General features: G+C 39.8%; 2 protein-coding genes across 3 annotated transcripts in view; one reads left to right on the top strand and one right to left on the bottom strand.

Annotated features, from left to right (window-relative positions):
• Positions 1-8,211, bottom strand: part of CAPN9 (calpain 9) — a 34,309-nt gene extending 26,098 nt beyond the window's left edge. Inside the window, exons 1-3 of the mRNA XM_063307194.1 lie at positions 7,733-8,211; positions 1,420-1,489; positions 288-406 (exon numbers count right to left, since the gene is read on the bottom strand). Coding sequence (XP_063163264.1) covers positions 288-406; positions 1,420-1,489; positions 7,733-7,945 — 402 coding nt within the window. The 5' untranslated portion in view covers positions 7,946-8,211. The remainder of the gene's footprint in view (positions 1-287; positions 407-1,419; positions 1,490-7,732) is intronic.
• Positions 8,212-12,497: 4,286 nt separating this feature from the next.
• Positions 12,498-21,685, top strand: AGT (angiotensinogen). Of its 2 annotated transcripts, none has more exons than XM_063307105.1 (5): positions 12,498-12,604; positions 16,918-17,734; positions 19,314-19,575; positions 20,875-21,019; positions 21,335-21,685. In XM_063307105.1, exons 2-5 carry the CDS (start codon positions 16,942-16,944, stop codon positions 21,521-21,523), a joined length of 1,389 nt encoding a protein of 462 aa, XP_063163175.1. In that variant the 5' UTR covers positions 12,498-12,604; positions 16,918-16,941; the 3' UTR covers positions 21,524-21,685. The 2 variants fall into 2 exon arrangements, with proteins under 2 accessions (XP_063163175.1, XP_063163166.1); XM_063307096.1 differs by having other exon boundaries at positions 12,535-12,634.
• The last annotated feature ends 528 nt before the right edge of the window (positions 21,686-22,213 follow it).

The raw sequence follows: 22,213 nt of genomic DNA, 5'->3' as shown, positions 1-22,213 counted from the left end.
GACTTGATTTATGGTCTAGGCAGGCAACACATATTGTCCGATAGTGAAACTACTGCAGTATAAATCTCAGAGATAAGAGTATTAAAGTTCTGACCTGTCAAAGATAATAAAATGGCAGTAGGTTCCTCTGTTTCCCAGATGTGCTTGAATCACAGTTCCTAGCCATGTCAAGTAGCAGAACTAAATATAAAGGATGCTGACAGTTGTAATTCAATAACATCTGGATTTTCCAGTTCCCAGGATATTCAACATTCATTCTTTCATGCAAGAGTGTGTGGAAGGGTTACCTGGAAATGAAATATTCCGGCATAACCTGGCCCAAAATCTTGATTCTGTGGCACAACTCTGGCTAATACTTTTTCATTAAGAGTAAGAGATGCTAGAGCTGCTAACAGCCAACAATCACCTGAAAAATTATATAGAACAATGTACAGGTTATATGTTTGATCTAATTATAAATAAGAAAAAAATATTTCCCATTAAATAATGCCTACATGTTTTGCCTGGAACTCCTGGTTCTACTTTGGTAGTTGCACATTTCAAAGGGCATCTTAATTGTTTTGGTTGATTTTCAAAATGGAGAACTTGTAAGGTATAGTTAGTATGGTATTTTGACTTCAGTTTTCAGCTTTCCTATCCAGGAATGAACTCAATAAAGCTTGTTCATGACGATACATTGGACCGAATTACTAATCTGCTTTTTTGTTCTTTGAGAGGTCTCCTTTTTTTACTCACTCCTGATTCTGCCAATCATATTTGTTGCATAGTAGAGGAATTATGCTCTAAAGCAACTGCTGCACACACAGACAGAAAATGTACCTCATTAGGTGAAAAGTGCAGATTATGAACTCTGCTCACTGTCTGCAGAATGCTTATTGCTGGATGTGGCTGTTGAAATGCAAACATTGCCTTGGGCCTTTTTTGATGGAATCCTGTATTTAGCAGATGATGAGATTAGATGACCTCCAAGATCCCTTTCAGTTCTAAATTTCTATCAGATTTGGGTGCATGTGGTGCTACATATGGCTTTAGCTTGTACTGGACTAATAATCTTTTCTTCATAGTCAGTTCCTGCTTCAGCCAATCAGTTGAACACATGGTTTGACAAGAAGAGAGATGCATATTGGCCCTCTTGTCTCTCCCCAAGCCTCCATTGGTTCTACTAGATATCTGAAGGACACCTTCAATGCAAACTTCACTAGGGTTTTGGAATACAAGAACAGGAGTGTTGATCTTGTGGTCAACCTGAGTCCACCTAGCCTTCAGGTCTCCAGTTGAACACAGGGAGAGCAGGTAGAGGGAGGTTCCAGGCTCTATCTACTTGGGAGCCTCCACACTTTAACAGAATGTCTAAATAGGGCTACCTGATTTGCCTGGTGCCAAACAGAGCAAAAATGATCCGAGTGGAAAAATACTCACCAAGTTCTCCTTGGCAAATGTCAGTTCTTGTGGCTCCTCCAAGGATAAACTGTGGGTCTTTAACAATTTCCTTGAAGAAGATAGGAAAACAAGAACCATGATCTGATTAGAACAGTGTTACTCAACCTTGGCAACTTTAAGATGTGTGGACTTCAACTCCCAGAATTCTGGGAGTTGAAGTCCACACATCTTAAAGTTGCTGAGGCTGAGAAACACTGGATTAGAAGATGACCTTCTCATAATTTTGAATCTCTTCTCTCCAGAGGCAGTTTGACAATTAACAAATGTGAACTCTCTGTCAAACTTTATTACATGCTGGAATGTACAGTTTATTCATCTGACCTTATTATAATATTACAAAGTAACCGAAATACACAGATATGTGTTCCTCCTTTGCCCAAGAAATTTTTAAAAACCCTCTCCTTTCTTCCCAAATTACCAGATTTTCTACTGGTAATCACCACTTGTTCTTTGGTAAAGGGATGCAACAGGACTGTGGTGCAGAAATAGTTAAGATCTGTAAAAAGGGGCCATCTGCTCACCTAAGGCAGTCTAGGCAGAACACCTGTTTTTGCGGTGCTGCTATGAACGTGCTGCTGATAGATAGAGGCTCTAGGCTACATTTCATACCTAAGTAAATGGTTCAACTCAATTCATAAGGCAGTACATCTGTTCTTACTGGAAGCTAAGTAACATTAGTTCTCTATTCCAACAAGGGAATATAGTAAAAGGATTCTGTTTCGTGTCCCAGACAAGAGAACTTCTAAAAATAAGAGGTTGAAGAGCAAGTCTTTGGATGCAGTCCTTTCGAATGGTTGTTCCCTTAATTAATAACGTAATATTCGTTTTACTAAAATATTTAAATAGAGAAAGTTTAAATGTACACCTAACAAGCAGGCATTACACCAGCAGATATTCCAGGAACGCAGGCATATGCAGAGAACAGTTTGGTATGCAAAAATAGTAACCCACAGAAGAGTAGATGGAGGGAAAGTCCTTTCCAGGGGAAAGGAAAGAAAGCAATTTTAGCAATCAGTACAGGATTTGCTTATTTATGCATGTATGTAAATGATTTATAAAGCCACCCATCTCATTGCAGTGGCTCTGGGTGGTGTACAAAGATTAAAACCATCCCAACAACATATAACCAGAAATGCCATGGTTAAAACACACACACACACACCCAACAAAAAGCCACATCACCAGCAGAGGGCAGGGAAAGCAAGACTGAAAATGCCAAGAGATGATTCTGCAGACAGAATCTAACAGAGGAACATGCTTGTACAGCAAAGCTTCCCTCCTCACAGATGACCTGGAAGTCACTTATTATGTCTACAAAGCAGGTGAGATTGAGAAATGATGACTGGCATCAAGGCAATTATTGCAATTGCAAGGTTTGCAGTAACTATGGATAGTTTAAAAATTTAGTATCGGGCAATAACCGGACTGCGCTCCTGCACCCCTCACATCACAAATATTTCACATGTTTCAGACAAAATATTGGAGAGCCGGTGACTTGGTCAGCAACATTCCAGCTGCTCACTGCCTTTCCAGTGTGTCCTGATTACAGAGAACAAAAGACAGGTCATCATCAGCACCACCTGCTTTTTCAACCCTCTAGTCATGCAGTTCCTGTGAAGGAACTCAGCCACACAAAAGCATTGATTGGCCCATAGAATATTGTAGCACAGGAAACAGGGGCAGCCTGGTGGAATGATTTAGGCCACTGAGTTCAGCTGCTGCTCAGTCCAGGAATTCAAATTACAGCATCAAAAGCAAAAGGCTCAGGATAAAGAAGGAATTCTTTGGGGGTAGGTGTTTTGTATTTTTATAGTGTCTAATGTAAGCATTTGTAGGGAAGCAATAGACAGACTATTAAGTAGTCTCCATTAACAGGGGCATGAAAACAAGTCCACTGTGCTAAAAGAACCAAGTGAGGGAAAGAATAACTCTGCTTTAACAACATTGTGCCATCCATCCATCCATCCATCCAACCAGTGCAAAATGCAGACTTAACTTGCTTATGTGCCTGTGATAGTTTGTTTCTACTAATCAGGGAGGAAGATAGAAAGTTATATAGAGGACTGAAGCTCCACTCCCCAAAAGTGTACACTCTTTCTGCATTTTACTATGCTAGAAAGTGACACTTGACTTTAGGTCCTCAAATTATTTGAATTCTGTGTTCTGGAACCAGTTTCATATCACTACAGTACAGAGCAGAATAATTGCATGCACAGAAAACTCTGATTGAAGCCAAAGAGGTAAAATATAGATGGGCTGAGTAGGCATATTTATTGGACAAGAACAGTGGTTGATGGGCAGCTCTCAGTTTCTAGCTTATCTAATGCTGTTTATCTTTAAAAAAAACACTACCAGAGTGGTTTACATAACACATGAAAAGTAGGAGACAACATCAATAATAAATATACCAGTACATTAAAGTAAAACATAAAACAAACAAACAAAAAACCAGCATGAGCTTTTTGAAAAAAATACTTGCAATATTTAGGAATATGAGACAGAAGAAATCAGGAAATTCAGCAGATCAGATCCTTTTAAAAACAGCTGAAATAAAAATATTCAAAGCCCAGTATTCCTGGGATGGAATCTTACAATCTAGGTCGATCTTTCCCACCTCAACTATACTAGATGTTTTGGACTACCCTTTTCATAACCCCTAGCCAACCTGGCACACTATCTAGTTTTATAGAAATGTTAATTAAACACATTTGGAGGGAATCAGTTTGGGGAGTGCTGACTGAAGACCAAAAAAGTCCCTACTTTTCATTTACACCCATGTAACAATATGTAGATCTGTGACAAAGCAGATCAATTCATATGGGGACAGGAGCTCAGAAAGAAATAGGCCAGGAAACTTGTCAGGTTTTGACCCAGAGATCTGCCATGATGATGGGGATGAGGATGAGGATGATGTTGATGATGATTTTAAGCTGCCAAATTGCAGCTTAAAGTGCAATTTGGCAGCTTAAGTGATTCTAGATATATGTTAATGGCTGCAAGGATGTTATATGCATTTGAAAATAATTTTGATTACCTTTATGGATGAACAGCTAACTAACCTGTGGGATTATGCCTTGAGGTCTAGGATAACTTTGTATTTAAAAATGGTATTAGGCATAGAGTTTGGTTTTAATTGGAAACTATTCTTGGACTACAATCTTATATATGGAGTGCCACACCCAAAATTTGGGGTTCATATCTTAACTTGACATAGTTTATAGTGTTGATTTAATGCATTATTTACTATCTACAGTTTTCTTTTAATGATTTGAACTGTGTTAACCAAGCATTTTTAGCTTAAAGTTCAACAGGGACAAGTGGATTTTGATAAACAATGGATATGAAATAGGTCATAATACTATACGCTTCTAATGATGTATTTGAATATATTAGTTTTATGAAATTTCAGATTTGTTGCATATTTGCCTATATTGCTTTGCCTCAAGGCAATTTACAAAAATATGGTGGGAAAAAAGTCATACAAAACCAGGCACACCCAAAGGGGGGAAGAAAGCAAGTCAGGGAAATATAGAGACAATTAAACTAGCCCATTGCTCCTGTGAGTTCACAAGTCACCCTTGGAAGGACAAGGTTTCCAAAGCTAGAAAAGAATTAGCAACAGAATCTTACTGTTGTGAACTGCCCTGAGGCATATGAAGTGGCTGGCTTACACGCAACGTAAAATAAATAGACAAAGAAGAAAGCTACACCCATTCCTAGAAACTGTGTGCTGATAGCTGTATCTGGAAGCAATCAGAAAGTCAATACATATCTTTCTTAACCTTCTGGACTTCAACCTATCAACTTTCCTGTATTCTAGGCTTAGCAGCAACCTTACTTTGCCATGTTAGCACCAAGTAAAATTTGTCATGATAATGTACTTAAATTTAACCAAGGGAAATATTATCATGCTTAGAGGGTATTTCTTTAAAAGTATTGCTTGCTTTTCTATGGAAGGAAGAGCAGAGGAAACAGTTTCTCTCTTTTCAGTTATCTGTAATGAATACTCTGAATGAAATGTGACAACTTAAAACCACTTAAATAAATTTTAAATGCTTTAAATGCTTAAATATTATATGATAGGATAAGGCATGACATGCATAAGCTGAGATATAAACCCCATGCTGGCAAGCGATGCTGTTCAGGTGCTGGTTCAGGGCCTGGAGGGTGTTAGGGCCTGGACGGGGACAAACTGGCTGCGACTCAACCCCAGCAAGATGGAGTGGTTGTGGGTTTTAAGCCCCTCGGGGTCAGGAGAGATGACATCTCTGGCTCTGGATGGGGTAACACTCCCCTGGACAGATCTGGTGTGCAATTTGGGGGTCCTCTTGACTCATGACTCCTGCTGGAAGAGCAGGTAGCAGCCATGGCCAGCGGGGCCTTTGCATAAATCCTTTTTATGTGCCAATTGTACCCGTTCCTGGACTGGGACACCTTGCCCATGGTCACTCATGCCTTAATCACCTCCTGTTTGGATTACTGCAGTGTGCTCTATGTGGGGCTGCCTTTGAAGACCAGCTGGAAGCTGCAACTGGTTTGGAATGCAGCAGCAGGCGCAGTTTTGGGTGCCCTGTAATTCACCCAATTAACACCACTGCTGCATGAGCCGCACTGGCTCCCAGATGCTTTCTGGGTACAATTCAAGGTGGGATCCCTACCCCTTCAGCCTTCCGGAGGGCCATGAAGACCTGGCTTTTCCCCCAAGCACTGGGCTAGGATGGGGGTTGAGCTGGGAGGCTGTTTGGCTGGTGCCTGGTGGGGGAGGGTACTTTTGTTTTTAGCGATGTTTTATGGATTGTTGTGAGCTGCCTAGAGTCATTATATCAGCTGGGCAGTCATATAAGTCCAGTAATAAGTAATAAAGTAAGTAAGTAAGTAAGTAAAGTGTATGGAAGAAATTTGAGTGAAAATTTTTGTTTCCCCAATCACTTACAGAGTGATTCATAAGGAAGTAAAAATATTCTATAAATACAATTTTAAACAATATGCTCAATTAAAATAAACCATCACTAACAATGTTCTTGGGTTTTTTTGGTTACAGTTGTTAAAAGTGTGATTCAAAGGTTTTTCATTTTTCTACCTAGAAGAATCACAAGCCATGGGTAACAAGTAATTTATTTATTGAACAGAGCTTAGATTTACTCATGGAATGTGTAGGGTAAGAAATCACTTTGGTTTAATTAGGTGTAAATGTGTATATTCTCAAAAGTTACACTTTAGGTAAGACATTCCCTTATTATAAATCCCAGGGAGGATAAGACAGCATTCTGAATCCAAATTATACATGGTGGGAAGGAGAAAATGAAACACCTTTTCACACATATTCTGCTCAACTTGCAATGGCCACTTGGAGAAATATTTATTTTATTCATCCATACAAGGAATTCAGAGTGAATGACTCTATCACCATTTTATTCTAACAATATTCCTGTGATATGGATTACAATGAGTTTTGGGGACTGTTCCAAGATCAGGTTTATGAGCATTAGGAATCAGGGCAGTTCACTTTTGAAGTTCTTCACAGTATGCTTTGCAGTTCTTGGGAGGAACATCTGCCACAAAAACCATGATACTTGAAACAGTAGGCTGGTAGGCTAACTGCAAACAAACATGTACTCAATAAAACTAGAATTCTAGTGTAGAAGTACTTGTGTTCATTAAGTGAACCAGCAGACATTTGAAGTGGCTGCTGGGCATTACTACTTGAGAAAAGATTTGCTCATTGGCAGCATGACAACCTTGTTCCTCCATTATCCTTCATTGGATTATTTCGCACCCCAGATAAATGAAAATCAGGTAATAGCTAAAGAAGACAAATGAGAGACAAGGAATTATGAAGCAGAAATAAATGAAATGTGACCAATGCATTAGGCTGACTTTTATTCATGCATCCATTTTTTTTCCTCCTCTTGATTCTTTCTTGAGCACTGGCAGATATAGTCAATGCCATTTTCATCCAAAATTCATAACCCGTGCCAGGGAAGCTCCAATTCTGCACTTTAGCGTATGTGGGTCAACCTTATCCGAAAACAAAGTAGCAGGCCATCTTCAATAAGACACAGGCATACATTTAGCTGGAATAGAGGGTTAGAGGAGAAGAGACTGAGGAAACCCAGGGGCCCTGGAAGGAAGGAAGTTGTGAGCCACTCAAGAAACATCAGCCTCTTCTTCTTGTGAAACCTGTGGAATATTACATATTTATCAATCATCTTGAGGGAGAGAAGCTTGTCCAGGTTGTCTGATTTTGTACAAATTTCTGCTCACGGAAAACAAGTTCTTGTTTCAAACTTACCCCTGGTCTTTTCCACACAAAGGGGACTGGTGGTTTCTCACTGTAGAATAGGGAAGAGTCGTTGGCTGGGAAATCACAGTCCTCAAAGAGGGTCCCCTTCTGTTGGCATTCAAGCTTCAGCTCCTTGTATGTGTGGCCACTGGAATGCGTGGCACAGGCACTTTGGGGCACAGAAGGAGCCTGTGGGCTGGGATCCTGGTAGGTATAAGGCATTGCTCTGCTTCACTTGCAGCAATAGCTGAGAAGAGGCAGGCGGAGTGAAGGACCAAAGGAGAAATTCTACAAAGGGCAACCCAGAAAATAAAAACAAAAAAGCGACCCAGTCAAATTGCCCTTGCAAGAAACAAAAATTATCTTCACCTTCAGGAAAGGGTTTAGAGGGGGGAAAACTACCTTTCCTCTTGTCCAAATGACAGGCTAACTGCCTCACACACCAAGAACAATGTTTAAAAAGCAACACCCAGAGAACAAACAGTAAAGAAACTTGTTTGGCTTCCTCATGTCCTCCTCCAGCTTCCTCATGTCCTCTAGTTGCCTGCCCTCTGAGATGTTAATGCCTACAGAGAATGGCTGAGAAAATAGCTTGGGACTGACCAGGTGGTAAGGAGTCTGCTGCCACGCAAGAAGGGGAAGGGGCATTCCCAGAGGCTGAATGCTAAAGGGGAGCATGGGGGCCTTGCTTTGCTGCATGGCTGAATCTGAAAAATGTCCTTAATCTGAGGATTTTCCTGGACTCACAGTTCCTGCTCAAAGAACAGGTGGTAGTTATGGCAAGGAGGGCCTCTGCAGAGTTTGGTCTTGTGTGGCAGTTATGGCCTTTTTCTATATGCAAATGCATGTGATGAAAGGTTGCAGGCTCTCCTTTCCTTTCATAAAGCTGTTAAGATGTTTATCTGTATGGCAGTCCATGCTGTTGAGGATTTTATTGTTATTGGTGTGATGGAGATTTTTTACATTGTTTAATCTTACTATCAATTGTAGGTCTCTGGACCACACAGAGTCAGTTAGGTTGGAGTGGCATATAAACCTAATAATTAACTAACTAATTGCTTTTGGGGTTGGTGGAGAGAGAATTCCACTAAGCGTTGTGTCCCTGGGGTTAAAAAATATCAGTCCTTGTGGTGCACTATTTATGTCCTAACTGCCAGGAAACACGCTGAGACAAGGAACTGGTCTCTAATGTTTTATTGCTTGTACATAACAGGAATCCTAACAAACTGAAGAAGCGTGGGAAAAGCCCAGCCATATAAACCCCAAAGGTTAAGGCGGTCCCGATCTGTGTCTCTTTGAATGGCTACCTAATTCCTCAGTGCTACGCATGCGCTTAACAGTCTGGATGGGAGCCCCCTGCTTGCCATCCTTACTCATGACAATTTACCCATTTATTTACAGAAAAATGTGCAAAGAACAATAACACTTACGCATAGCACTCTAGAAGTTGTTGGTATATAAAGGATACAAATTCCATAGAGAAACCAATGTCCATAATCCCATAAACATAGTCCAGTGTCCAATATCCAAATACAGCAGTTAAATTGTCAAACAAACCGGCAGAGTAACAGGAAGACTTTTCACAAATGAGAGAGAGAATGCCCATGCTTTGCTTCCATATTTATGTGGCTGCTAGCCAATCAAATGTCACCTTGTGACTGTCTTGTGCTGGACATTGCATCAGACATGGCTGGACATTGCATCAGACCATTAGACAGCACTTTTTCTCTGCCTCGCATTCTTACATTTCCCAGACTGCTTTGCCATGGAAATAACATCCCTGACAGGGGTATATCATCAGAATTACAGAAATCTAATTCCCAGAGAAAATGGAAGCAAGCAAGCAAGCAAGCAAGCAAGCTCTTGTAAAAATGGCAAGATTCTCCTGAAACATTGACTGTCACGCTTGTAACAGTCAGACCAATCCATCCTGGGTATCTTCATTCCTGAAGTGAAAAGTGAATGCAACATGACCTGTCTCACACATTTTCATGACACGTGGACATAGAAATTAGAGACAGACGAATGACAATTCTTCTGGAAAATGTTGTTCAAAGTCACTGACTAAATTCTCCATAGTAAGAATTTAGTCAATGACTTTAAGCCATCAGAATAATCCTTATAGTTTCCTTTCATTTTTGATATATGTTTGAATAGTGGTATTTACATGTTGAAGTTCCAATATTAGTTAATTACTGAAGATAATAGTGGATGTGAGTCACATTTAGCTCATACACCTAAATTTTATTTGTAGACAGGTTTGTTTAAACCTTATATTCAGAAACTCAGAACATGAATACAACTGTATTTCAAAATTCTCCTCATGTCCTTCCTTCAATAGGGCTTTTTGTGTGTAGTGTGTTCATTTTCAAATTATTATATAATTGCCTTGTTGCTTCTAATTCATAGGCATTTTTTCATGAGAATTTTATATAACTAAATGAATCTGTGGGCCTAAAATTACTTAAATTGCTAATACCTGCAAATTATTACTGCACCAGAAATGAAATGATTTCTAATGGAATTATGGTTTAGGAATTTCTCATTTGCTTTGAGTATTTAGAAAGATATCAGACTAGTTTTTGTGGGATAGGGGATTAACATATGCTAGGGCAGAAAAAATATCAGTAGTATGCTGTTAACTGATAGTGAGTAGTTTTCCTACACAGAGAATTGGCTTTGATTTCTGTATAATACAGTACTTAACATGCTAGAATAAGACAGTCCTATTTGTAAAACATTGAACACCACACAATACTTTGAAGCATTGTTAAAGAAATAATATGATTATTATGATATGCTAGGTATCACGCGGTGGCACTGCGGGTTAAACCGCTGAGCTGTCGATCGGAAGGTCGGCGGTTCGAAACCGCGCGGCGGGGTGAGCTCCCGTTGCTCGTCCCAGCTCCTGCTCACCTAGCAGTTCGAAAACATGCCAATGTGAGTAGATCAATAGGTACCGCTTCGGCGGGAAGGTAACGGCTTCCGAGTCGTCATGCTGGCCACATGACCCGGAAGTGTCTATGACAACGCCGGCTCCAAGGCTTAGAAACGGAGATGAGCACCACCCCCTAGAGTCGGATTCGACTGGACTTTACGTCAAGGGAAACCTTTACCTTTACCTAGGTATCACACGGCATATAAAAGAGTAATAATTTCATACCCACTTGATATTTTTCAGAACTGATCTTGAATAGCAGTGAAAGTTAGCCACACCTGCCAATTTTTGAAGACTGGTACCGTATATAATTATGCTTATAATATTTACCATTCACGATCACAAGGGGGCAGTAACATCTAAGAAGAAGGACTCAAGCCCTCCCACTCCCTTTGGAACAAAGGAAAAAAATACTTTTCATCTCTGACTCGACTTTGTGTTTGCACAAAGTGGGGGAGTGGTGGTAGATGTATGAACCTGCATGCAAATTAATTCTTCGTAAATTCAGATGCCGGGTTTAACTTCATTCACATGATATTTTTGTTAAGTAAAGTGCCATATTTTGTGACATTTTGCCATATTTGGGGGATTATTTAAATAGATAAATAACATTTATTTCTGATGTAATTTATTTTTTTAATTAAAATCCCGTTCTCTTTTGTAAGTGGCTGAGTAACCCAAATTGACAAAGGAGATTCAATGTATGACTCAAAGAACTGCAAGGTCCTGTCACAATTGGCCTGCGTGTAATGCAATGCTGGGGTAGAACAGAATGATCTGGTGAAACCCATTTGATGGTTATTTATTTATTTATTTTTCACATTTCTATTACCACCCATCTCCCCCCACAAGGGGGACTCTGGGTGGTTTACAATAAAATTAGATGAGTATATGAGCTCGGCAGGCAACATTACAACATGAGCAGTTTTTTTCTGTGGCATATTCCTTTAGCCACCGTTTCCATTCTGGGTCATGCTTATTTAAGAACATAAAGTAGCCTTGATGAATCAGGGCAGAGCTCTATGTATTCCACCATTCCTGATGAGTTATTCTGAGTAAGCTTAAGTTAACCTATTAGCTTTCAAAATCCTACATGACTCTGTAGCTTTTTCTACAACAGGCTAATATGGCTATGTCTGTGTTGCTGTAGGTCAGCGCAGTGTCCTTTCCTTTGGCAGACATCGTACTGCAATTAGAGGCACAAAGCCTAGTTCTAAAGAGGAAGGGGATGGAACTACATTATAAAAAGAGGCTGAAGGAAGAAAAAGATTTGCTCAAAAGCTACTTTGAAGAGTTCACATAGAACAATCCTCTCTTTAAATTGCTGAAGAAAGGTATGTGTATCGATGTTTTCCATCCAAAGTTGGCACCTGGTCAAAAGAACCAAAGAGTCTGTGGTCTCAGTTTTCTCCACTATAACATCTCAAACGTATAGTACCATTTTCTCAATTTCATTTAATACAAATATATTACTGTCAATGTATAAACCTATCATTCATACCTATGTCTTTTTCTGTTTCCTTTCCTGTGTATAATGTGCAAAAATTGTCCTGCAGGGACTGCTATTTATGGAACTTCCTATGATCTCCAGGACAATTGTCTGTATTGGAGAATGAGCTCTCAGGCCACCTTTACTTCAGTGGAGGCAGAACAGCGGAGGGAGCAGGATTAGGACTAGAGAGCAGACAGAACTCTGATGAAATAGCGTCCTGGGCCAATGTTTGTTCTTCTCCTTGGGCAAGAAAAAAAGAGCTGTAAGTACCAATACATGGAAAAACACGTTTCCCAGAACATTGTCCACTACAGTCAGAGAGCAGGGGGGACAGCTAATGTGTAACTGAGGTTAGGCAATCAGGGGGATAAAATAGGAACCCAAATGTTCACGGAGGATTAGATCCTGAGCACAGAAAATAGCGTGAGGTCCTTGCCCAAGGGACAGAGATGTGAGTACCGCTTTTCTGCTGTTATTGATGGTGAGGGGAAATAATACTTTTTTAAAAATCCTGTTGCAAAGTGGTAATTTGCTCTCTTTTTCTCAAAATCATTGTTGCTGTGGTACAGTTTGCTTGCTTTTCCTTATTTCCCCCAAAGGTAAAATACAGTAACAATTGGATTCCCATATTGCATGAAATGGTTTCTCTATTTGTTTGTGGCACAGTATATTCTGGTTATAAACATTCTGGCTCATAAACAATAGGACCACCTGATCCAGGCTGCAAAAATTCAGACGACCACAATATGACAGCAAAGAGGTACAGAAAACCCTAAACCTTGGCTGCCTTCCTTGGGTAGCCCAGTTTTTTGCAACACAGTTGAAGTAGCTCTAATCAATTGTGTATAACAATATTATGTGCAACCTTCACCACTGTGGCATACTCAAGAAGCTGTTGAAACTAACTGTAGTTTAGTGTTATATGTGAAACTCAGTTCATATGCAGGTTTATCATCTAAACTTAATCTTTGAAAAGAAACTAAATTTATGATACAAGTAAACAATGAGATTTCACACAAACAATTTATAGGGTCACTAACCCTATATGGCAGTATCAATGGCAATATAAAGCCTGTTGGCATTTGATGGACCACCACAGTGCTGGTGGAACAATATGTAATCACTAGGGTGGGTTACCTCTGTAACTAGAGCATACAGGGTGCATTTTACAGATCAAGGACAGTCCCTACGATCATTTCAAATTGCCTAGATTGCAAATAAGTATAAAGAGAGCAAGTAGAGAGGCAGGAGGAGGAAATATATAATTAGGATTACCAGACTTGGGCTGAAGAAATCTAGATAATCTGGTAGCCCTAAAATTTAACAGATAACGGAAGAAAGGGTACCTGTCACAGCAGAATATCTATTACATCCAAATAGGATTTTATGCACACATAAAATGGCAAATGTGGTGTGCCAAAGCAAACAACATAGAGCAGATTTGGCCTGTTGTATTCAAAGTCCACTAAATGGGGGTCCATAAAACTGAGGGTTTCATGTAATTATATAATTTTATGAGGACCAGATAAAAAAGTCAACAGAGAGCAAATGCTGGTTTTTCAAACATTTGCAATAGAAGTGGCTTCTGGAGAGATAATTCCCAGAGCTATTAACTGAACAAAAAGCAGGCCTGAGTTTTCTATGAAGAAATTATGACAATTAAGATAAAGGCTCAGTCCTCTTGCTAGAATACTGGGTAACAAAACAGTTAGCTGTCTTTTCCTCTTTATTGATTTATTTTCTCCGTGTGGAAAGAAAAAGAATAAGAAAATTAGTGGAGAAAACATGGGAAGATATGGATGAAAGCCTCTTCTCAGAACCTTTGGGAAATTCTGTGAACAAGGCAGTGTGATTTCAGAATAAAGCCTATAGAGAAGCATCTCATATGGAATAGTCAAGAAATAGTGTAGAAAGAAAGAAAGAAAAGGATGTTTGTCTGCAAGATGAAAAGTCCCAGTCATAGGTATCTGGTAACAAGTCACAATGACGTTGTGTGTTAATTGGCACAATCTGTGCTATGACATCATGACATTTGTCACTTTCCCTTCTTGTATACCTTACCCTCCTCTGTGGATGCTGCTGGTCTCCATCTCTAGTTGGATTAATTTTTAAAAGGATAGAGAAGGTGTTAGACTCATTCATTAGGCAGCTGTGCTCAGAAGAAAATAGGGCTGAGTGCTCCTTAAAAATCTTTCCAAAGAAATGCTTTGAACCTCACATCAACTCTTTATATGAGCCTGGAAAAAGGGTGCAGCTGCTTAAAAACTCACATTAATTTTAATCAGCACTCTTGATCTGGGCTGTTGCTTTCTTTCCTGATAAACACCACTCCAGGAAGTAGAAGCAGCTTAAGACCTTTTTCTTCATTGGAAGCAATGAATTGTGTTGGATCATAGGAAGCAATAAAAATATTAGTCACCACAGTATAACATTGGAAGAATATAATCTGGAAAAAATGACTTCTTTTGACAGAGATTTGAATGAAGGGGCTATATATTGATACTCATATTTTTGTAGAGGTGCAGACTGAGAAAGATTACTATAACTTCTTGCCACAGTAGATAGGATGGTTACCATGTGCTCCTTCAGTCCATTGTCCAAGTGCTAACTTCGGATGGACACCATTTTCACCACCATCACCCCAGCCCTACAAAGAGAGGCTTGTCCTACAGAAGAATCATATATAGTCAATCTGTTTTAGAGTTTTATTTTTTATTCTTCTAGCTTCCTCAGAGAAGAGGCCACTTCAGGATTCAATGCTTCAATGACTAAGCCAATGAATTTTATATAAAATAAGATTTTATACAGCATTCTTTTGGTATTGAAGTGCTTCATTAGATATACTATACCTGGGCTGCAAAGCTCTGGATGGCCAACTCTTTGCTGCTATTTAGTGCCATCCAGACTTTTCTGCAGCCCAGGTATTCTAGCCTTTTATGAACTGAAAGTGGGGTGCACAAAGTCTAACTCACTTCTTCCCAATCATTTTCAAAGCATGCACAGCCCTAGAAAGGTGGAGTTTGGTGGGACATAATTCCAGATAAGCATGTAGAGAATTGTAATCTTAATTAGGCTAGTCTATATTAGGCTAACTGGCAAATAGAGGGAGAAAATGTAGAAGCAGTGAAAGACTTTGTATTCCTAGGTGCAAAGATTACTGCAGATGCTGACTGCAGTCAGGAAATCAGAAGACGCTTAATCCTTGGAAGAAGAGCAATGACAAATCTCGATAAAATAGTTAAGAGCAGAGACATCACACTGACAACAAAGGCCCGCATAGTTAAAGCAATGGTGTTCCCTGTAGTAACATATGGCTGCGAGAGCTGGACCATAAGGAAGGCTGAGCGAAGGAAGATAGATGCTTTTGAACTGTGGTGTTGGAGGAAAATTCTGAGAGTGACTTGGACTGCAAGAAGATCAAACCAGTCCATCCTCCAGGAAATAAAGCCAGACTGCTCACTGGAGGGAATGATATTAAAGGCAAAACTGAAATACTTTGGCCACATCATGAGAAGACAGGACACCCTGGAGAAGATGCTGATGCTGGGGAGAGTGGAGGGCAAAAGGAAGAGGGGCCGACCAAGGGCAAGATGGATGGATGATATTCTAGAGGTGACGGACTCGTCCCTGGGGGAGCTGGGGGTGTTGACGACCGACAGGAAGCTCTGGCGTGGGCTGGTCCATGAAGTCACGAAGAGTCGGAAGCGACTAAACGAATAAACAACAACATATTAGGCTACCTTGACAGATACCCACACTGAATATGTGGCTGTTGAGAGGAAAGGCAAATGTTCAGCTCTTCAATGTTTAGTGGGTCTTCTATGCCGTTCACCTGAGAGGCTAATGTATAACTGAATCTTATGCAAACTGAGCGCACCTGGCTAAAGGTTGTGTGCAGGAAGAGCTCTAGTAAGCTATACTTTAGCTCTAGCTGGTCCCCACCAAGCCCTTATCTTCCTTTTTTATAACTAGATGATGCAAGAGCATGACATTAGAAGGGTATTTTAAGAAGGATTGTCTTACATATTGTTTGAGCCACATTTAAGACTCACAACCATGATTTGCAAGCCCTCTTAGGTAAGCACTTATATAAGTCGAAAGGAAGGATATATACATTCAATTAAAAAATAAGCCATAATCGGCAGGGTTTATACAGCATGCTAAGCAAAACTTAAATACAGCCTATTGTTGTTTAGTAAGATGGTTGCATCCAGGTAGTTGTTTTTGGATTTATGAACCCAAGTACTGTATATGGCAGCTTCATATTTTCAAACAGCAGCAAGTGGGAAAAAATGTTCATTTTAAAGATGCCCCTATTAAACAGTCTATTTTTAAAACACTCCAAGACTGGTTTAAAATGAAATTATATTCCAAAGGGAGAAAGGAATAAGGTCTTGCAATTGTCCATCTCTGAAATGCCTTCAGGATGAGCCAATGTAGCCACTGAACCATGGGATGTATTTCCTGAACATGCTTATCCATGATTAAACCCAATTTTATAACCCAACGCAACACACTACAGTGAAATGAGCTCAGCTAGTTTGTGCGTCCGTGTGTTGTACAAACAGCTGGAGCTTGACAAGTTTCCTATGTAGGCTAACTGATGCTACTTAAGTACCACACATTAACTTTCTGTGGCTTGGATAGTTATGCTATTTAATGAAAGTAAAGCCCCCAGCAAACCCTTAAAACATCCATTGGTGACAATTGTAATGACTTCTTAAAACATCCATTGGTGACAATTGTAATTTCTTTCTGATATAGACATTGGTGAAGATCCACGTCAACATGAAACTTGAAGCCACTTTGCTGTGTGTCCTTCTGTACCTTACCACTGGAGGCTGTGATCGGGTATATGTTCACCCCTTTTATCTGGTCTCCCTTAATAATACTGATGCCAACAGCTGCAAAGAGCTGGAAGAAAGAGAAAGAGAACAGCTGGTGAAGATGTTCGTTCCCCTCTCAATTGAGTCTCATTTCACTTCAACATATGAAGAGACTCTGAGGAACAAGAGTGAGGAGGAAGAGAAACGCTTGGGTGTGAACTTCTTGAAAGACCCCATTTATGTAACTGGGGCCCGTTTTTACAAAGAGCTGAAGCGAATACACAAAAGCAGCAACATTATCATCTCTCCTATATTCATATATGAGACTTTGTTTTCCATTTATTTAGGGGCCTCTGGACAAACAGCAATTGATTTGCAGATTTTATTAGGGTTTGACCCGCCATCCAGAGTCTCAAGCTGTAACTTCAAAATAGATGGACATAAAGTTCTCTTTGCTTTGAAGATCATCCTAAATGCCCCATTACGCTCCAGGGACACCGAGGGACTGACTTTCTCCAAGCTTTTGTGTCTTTTCTCTGCTCCTGGTACCCATTTATCTGAGTCTTTTGTCCATGAATTGGCCTTTCCAGATGTCAGTTTCTACGTACGAGCTGTGGATTTCACCAACCCCACAGAGGCAGCAAAACAAATAAATGCTTTTGTTGAAAGAAAGAGTACATACAGAAGCAAGGGGTTGCTGGCTGACATTGATCAGGAAACCACTCTACTGTTGGCAACTTACACTCATTTCAAAGGTATCTGACAGGAAAAAGGGAATTGCCCCATGTTAGGATCAATGGCAATACTAGAGAGGAGCAGATCACAGAGAAAAATAGTAATTTGAAACTTGTAAAGTAATGCAATAACTACATTGTTCACATGTTAAAATGGGGATTGTAATGAGTATGTGGAGTTGAATCTCCAGACATTCATCAGGTCTGAAACACAGAATATAACTTGAATAACCCGTATTATTCATTCCCTCTAACCAAAATTAATTTCTGGCAAATTGGATGGGCATTCAGGTAAAGTGTGTTACATGCCTATCTTTTAAAAACTAGAATATATTCCCATTCTTCACTGAGGAATCCCAGGGTGGGGAAGAAAGTTGACTATATAGTTCTGCAGCTATGGGGACATGATCTCCTTTTCACAGTTGCAGCTTGCAATGACTAATTAACAGATGAAAATACAACAGCCCCTGTGAGGCTGATGGTAGCAATTTAAGATCAGTAGAGAAAGGTATGCACCAGTTATGGCTGGGACAGGACCATTGCATAGAGATTAAAGACCTCTTCTTAAAATTACAGTATAGGAATAAACTGCTTGCTTCCCTTCTTCATCCCACCACTTTGATAAGATTCATTTGATTCTTTGAGTACTGTATAGATAATGACTGTGTTTGCATGTTTGACAAGTTGTAACATAGTATGAAAGAAATCTGGTTATGCGTAATTTGTGAACCCATTTGATCTGATGATCTCTCATGCCAGAGTCAGTCATGTCTGTTTTTTGTTTTTGTGCCTTCGAGTCAGTGTTGACTCCTGATGACTGCCCTGATTAGTTCCTGCAGTTTTCTTGGCAATTTTTTTTGGAAGTGGCTTGCCCTTGCCTCCTTCCTAGGGCTGAGACAGAGTGACTGGCCCAAGGTCGCCCAGCTGGCTTTGTGCCCAAGGCAGGACTAGAACTAATGATCTCCTGGTTTCTAGCCTGGTGCCTTTAACCATTACACCAAACTGGTTCTCCATGTCTGCTTACAGGATACTAATGTAGAAAACAGTCATGCTATCTTTAAATGTTACCACTGTAGTGTGGGAAACCATTACAGGAGAAAAGTATGATTGTTCTACTCCTGTAACATTAGTACCTTTTGGAAATTCTTGGAGCATCTAGAATGTGGTTTCAAAGGATACTTGTTGAGGATCAGTTTTCTAAGCAGGCCCTTAGCTTTCAATTGCTGGAGAAATACAGTGCATGTTTTTGAGCCTCTTAAGGTTCCTTAGCTCATAATTAAAAGCAATAAACACAATTTAATGAAAATAGTACTTCACCCAAAACTTGCTTTTTCATCTGATAGGTGTTAACAATTTTAACAGAATACATTTTATACAATTATGAATTTAGTTTCCCTACTCCTGTATTCTGCCAGTCTTTGACTTACTGTTTTCTTCAAATGTTCCTTCAAATATATGTAGTGGCAACCTTGAATTCTGTCCAAGAAGTGTAGTGGATAAATGGATAAATGTACATTGCATATAGTACCCAGCTGGATTCTTTTTAAGCCAAAGGGGGAAACAATTCATTTCCTTTAATCACATTTCATTTGTATTTCAGCTGTAATAAATGGAGCATCCTCACTGAAAGAACCTCAAGAATTCTGGGTGGATTCCCACACTAAGATCTATGTTCCTATGATGACAATAACTAGAATCTTGAAGCATAAATATCATCCAGGCCTTTCTATTGTCAAAATTCCTGTCAGCAAGAGCGTATTTCTGCTGCTTTTACAGCCCAGTAACAGCAGTGAGCTGGCTAGTGATGAAGATCAATATCCTTTGACACCTTCTTTGGAATGGCTTCAAGGTTTGGAGTCAAAGTGCGTTGTATTTATGGAATATCACACTCATTACCCAAAGAGGTGGTGGGTAATTAGTTCCCCTTCAAGCAGAGGCTAGATAGTCATGTGTCTCTGGAATACTTTAATTTGTATGCCTGCACAGCGCAGAAGGTGGGACTTGATGACTGAAATGGTCCCTTCCAATTCTATGATTCTATGTAAGATCTTCCTAGAATCAGTGAGAGTCCAGATGTGGTAGAGTTATTAGGTGCTCCAACAGATGGGAGATCTCCAAGTTAAACTTTGGTATTCATCTCACTATTCATACAGAAATATTCAAGTACAGTATATACCACGGATGGGCAATTTGTGGCACTCAAGTATCCCTCATCATTGATTGGGCTAGGTGGTAATTAAAACTAAGAATTATGGTCCAGATGTTGCCTACCACCTGCTGTATATTATATTTTCTGCATTCAGTATTTGCCTCTCGCATCTCAGAATTCATCTCAGTATTCAAATATCCTCACCGTATTTATCTTTATTCTTCCAGAAAAAAAATACAAACCATATCCTACTTCAAGCCCTTGTATTAAGAGTATCCACCCAAATCTGGCACTGTAATCTCTGTCCTGTTCTGCTTTGGGAACCTATCTACAAGGAAAAGCTCAATGGCACCAGAAGGAATAAAAAGTCCATCTTGTCAGGTGGTGGTAGCTTAAGCTGGTACAGCTACAAAAGTGAAGGGACTGTTAATACACAACAAACTATTTGTGCACCGCAGAGAAAGGGAGCTGGGAAGCATTTCGGTGCAGAATTCTAAATAGACACAAGACCCAATTAAAGCAGATGTTCCCCAAACTATTGTTAGGGAAATTGTTCTTTTTGTTCTGGACATCTGGGTGAAAAAGAACACTTTCAGTGGACACTATGAAAAGATCTGATCAAGCGTTTGAAAAGATCTGATCAAGCATTTGAGCAGAAAGGAGCAAGCACAGCTATGCACACACACACACACACACACACACACGGTAGAGGATAGCTTCCTTGGACAATGGCATGGGTGCTGTTATTATAGTGTGTATTTAGAATACAACTACCCTCTCTCTCTCACACACCCCAGGCTGAGAGAGAACCACTCCTCCCCCCTTGTCAAGACAGAGAAGCAACCAATGCAACCAGACCCTCTGCCTTCCACTTTATGGATAATCTCACTGCCAAATCCAGCCCCAAATCCTCCAGAACTCTGCAACCAACACTTCTTAGAATTTATTTAAAGACAACTCTTTCATAATCATTTGTGCTTTCTCCCTTCCCCTCCCTTTCTTCCTTCTGCAGACAAATTCACTTGACTTTCCCAAAGGTGTCCTTCACAAGCATGTACGATCTTCAGGACCTCCTTGCAAAACACGGGATGCCTAACCTGCTTGGAAAAGAAGCCAATCTCAGATTGCTCAGCAGCAGTAACGTGACCATTGGAAAGGTAATGGCTGGGCAATTCTGGGAGATGAAGTCCATACATCTCAAAGTTGCCAAGGTTGAGAAACACTGGGCTAGACTATGTACTCAGGATCCAAGGATGGATGATGATAGATAGAGATGATGATGATGGATTTTTGGCAGTATTGGCACAAACTACATAAGCCTTCTACAAACATTATATAATTTTTTTATCCAGGTTTCTAAATCCCTTTATTAGCACTTTTAAAATATCTTTTCATTTATTGGGGTTTTTCATTTGTAATCTTACCATCATGTCCTACTGACTCAGATTCACTATCTTTGTTTCTGCTTGCAGATCATAACTCAGCAACATTTTGAGCTCAGCCCCAGTGAAGCAGAGCAAGTAGAAGCTCACACAGAAGAAAATGCCAGCGGGACGCTCAAAATGACATTGGACAAGCCGTTCCTGTTTGCAGTGTATGAACAAGAATCAGCTGCGTTGATTTATTTTGGCCAAATAACAAATCCCCTAAAAGAAACATAAATTCTGGATGGGGGGAAATAGTTTTCTTTAATCCTTTAATCTTTTTCCTACTTGGTTTTTATGTTACTAAGCTGTGGTTTTTGTCTATTTTGAAAAGAAAACTAATGCATCTTTCAAATATGGAATTGACAAATTGATCAATAAAACTTTCTAAAAAAATTACTCCTGTTTACACCATGATTAATAAAGTTGTCAGGTCTCATAAGTCTATTATAAGGTAAAGTAGATCGTTTTCCATTTACTGAGAGATTCCAGTATGTGCTGGGTTTACACATCACACTAAGCCAAATATATTAGTTTTTAAACCATGGTTTATAGTTTAGCAAACCCAACTATTTTGGCTTATTCAACAATACATGCGAGTCTAATATTCCCTGTGAAAGAACTGTCAGTCAGTCAACAATATGGGGAATAATATACCCAGAATAGAGGACCAAGTAACCCTTTTCTATATTCAGTTTAAAGACAGTCATGTCTATGTTCAGTTGTCACACAACTAACTAGCTAAATTGGGACACTGTTATGACTAAACCCTATTCATGTCCCTGGGACTTACTTCACAAAGGTTGCATGCACTGGCCACGTTTGCACGATATGACTGAAAAATCTCACTCCCCAGCAAACTAACTCAACTCTTTGGGCTAACAGTTTATGACCTGTCTTGGTTAGTAATCCTGCTGCTTGCCATTT

This window comes from Candoia aspera, chromosome 1, assembly GCF_035149785.1.
Source record: "Candoia aspera isolate rCanAsp1 chromosome 1, rCanAsp1.hap2, whole genome shotgun sequence".
Lineage (NCBI taxonomy): Eukaryota > Metazoa > Chordata > Lepidosauria > Squamata > Boidae > Candoia > Candoia aspera.
Note: the sequence above shows the minus strand (reverse complement) of the source record. Positions and strands in the feature narration are given on the sequence as shown.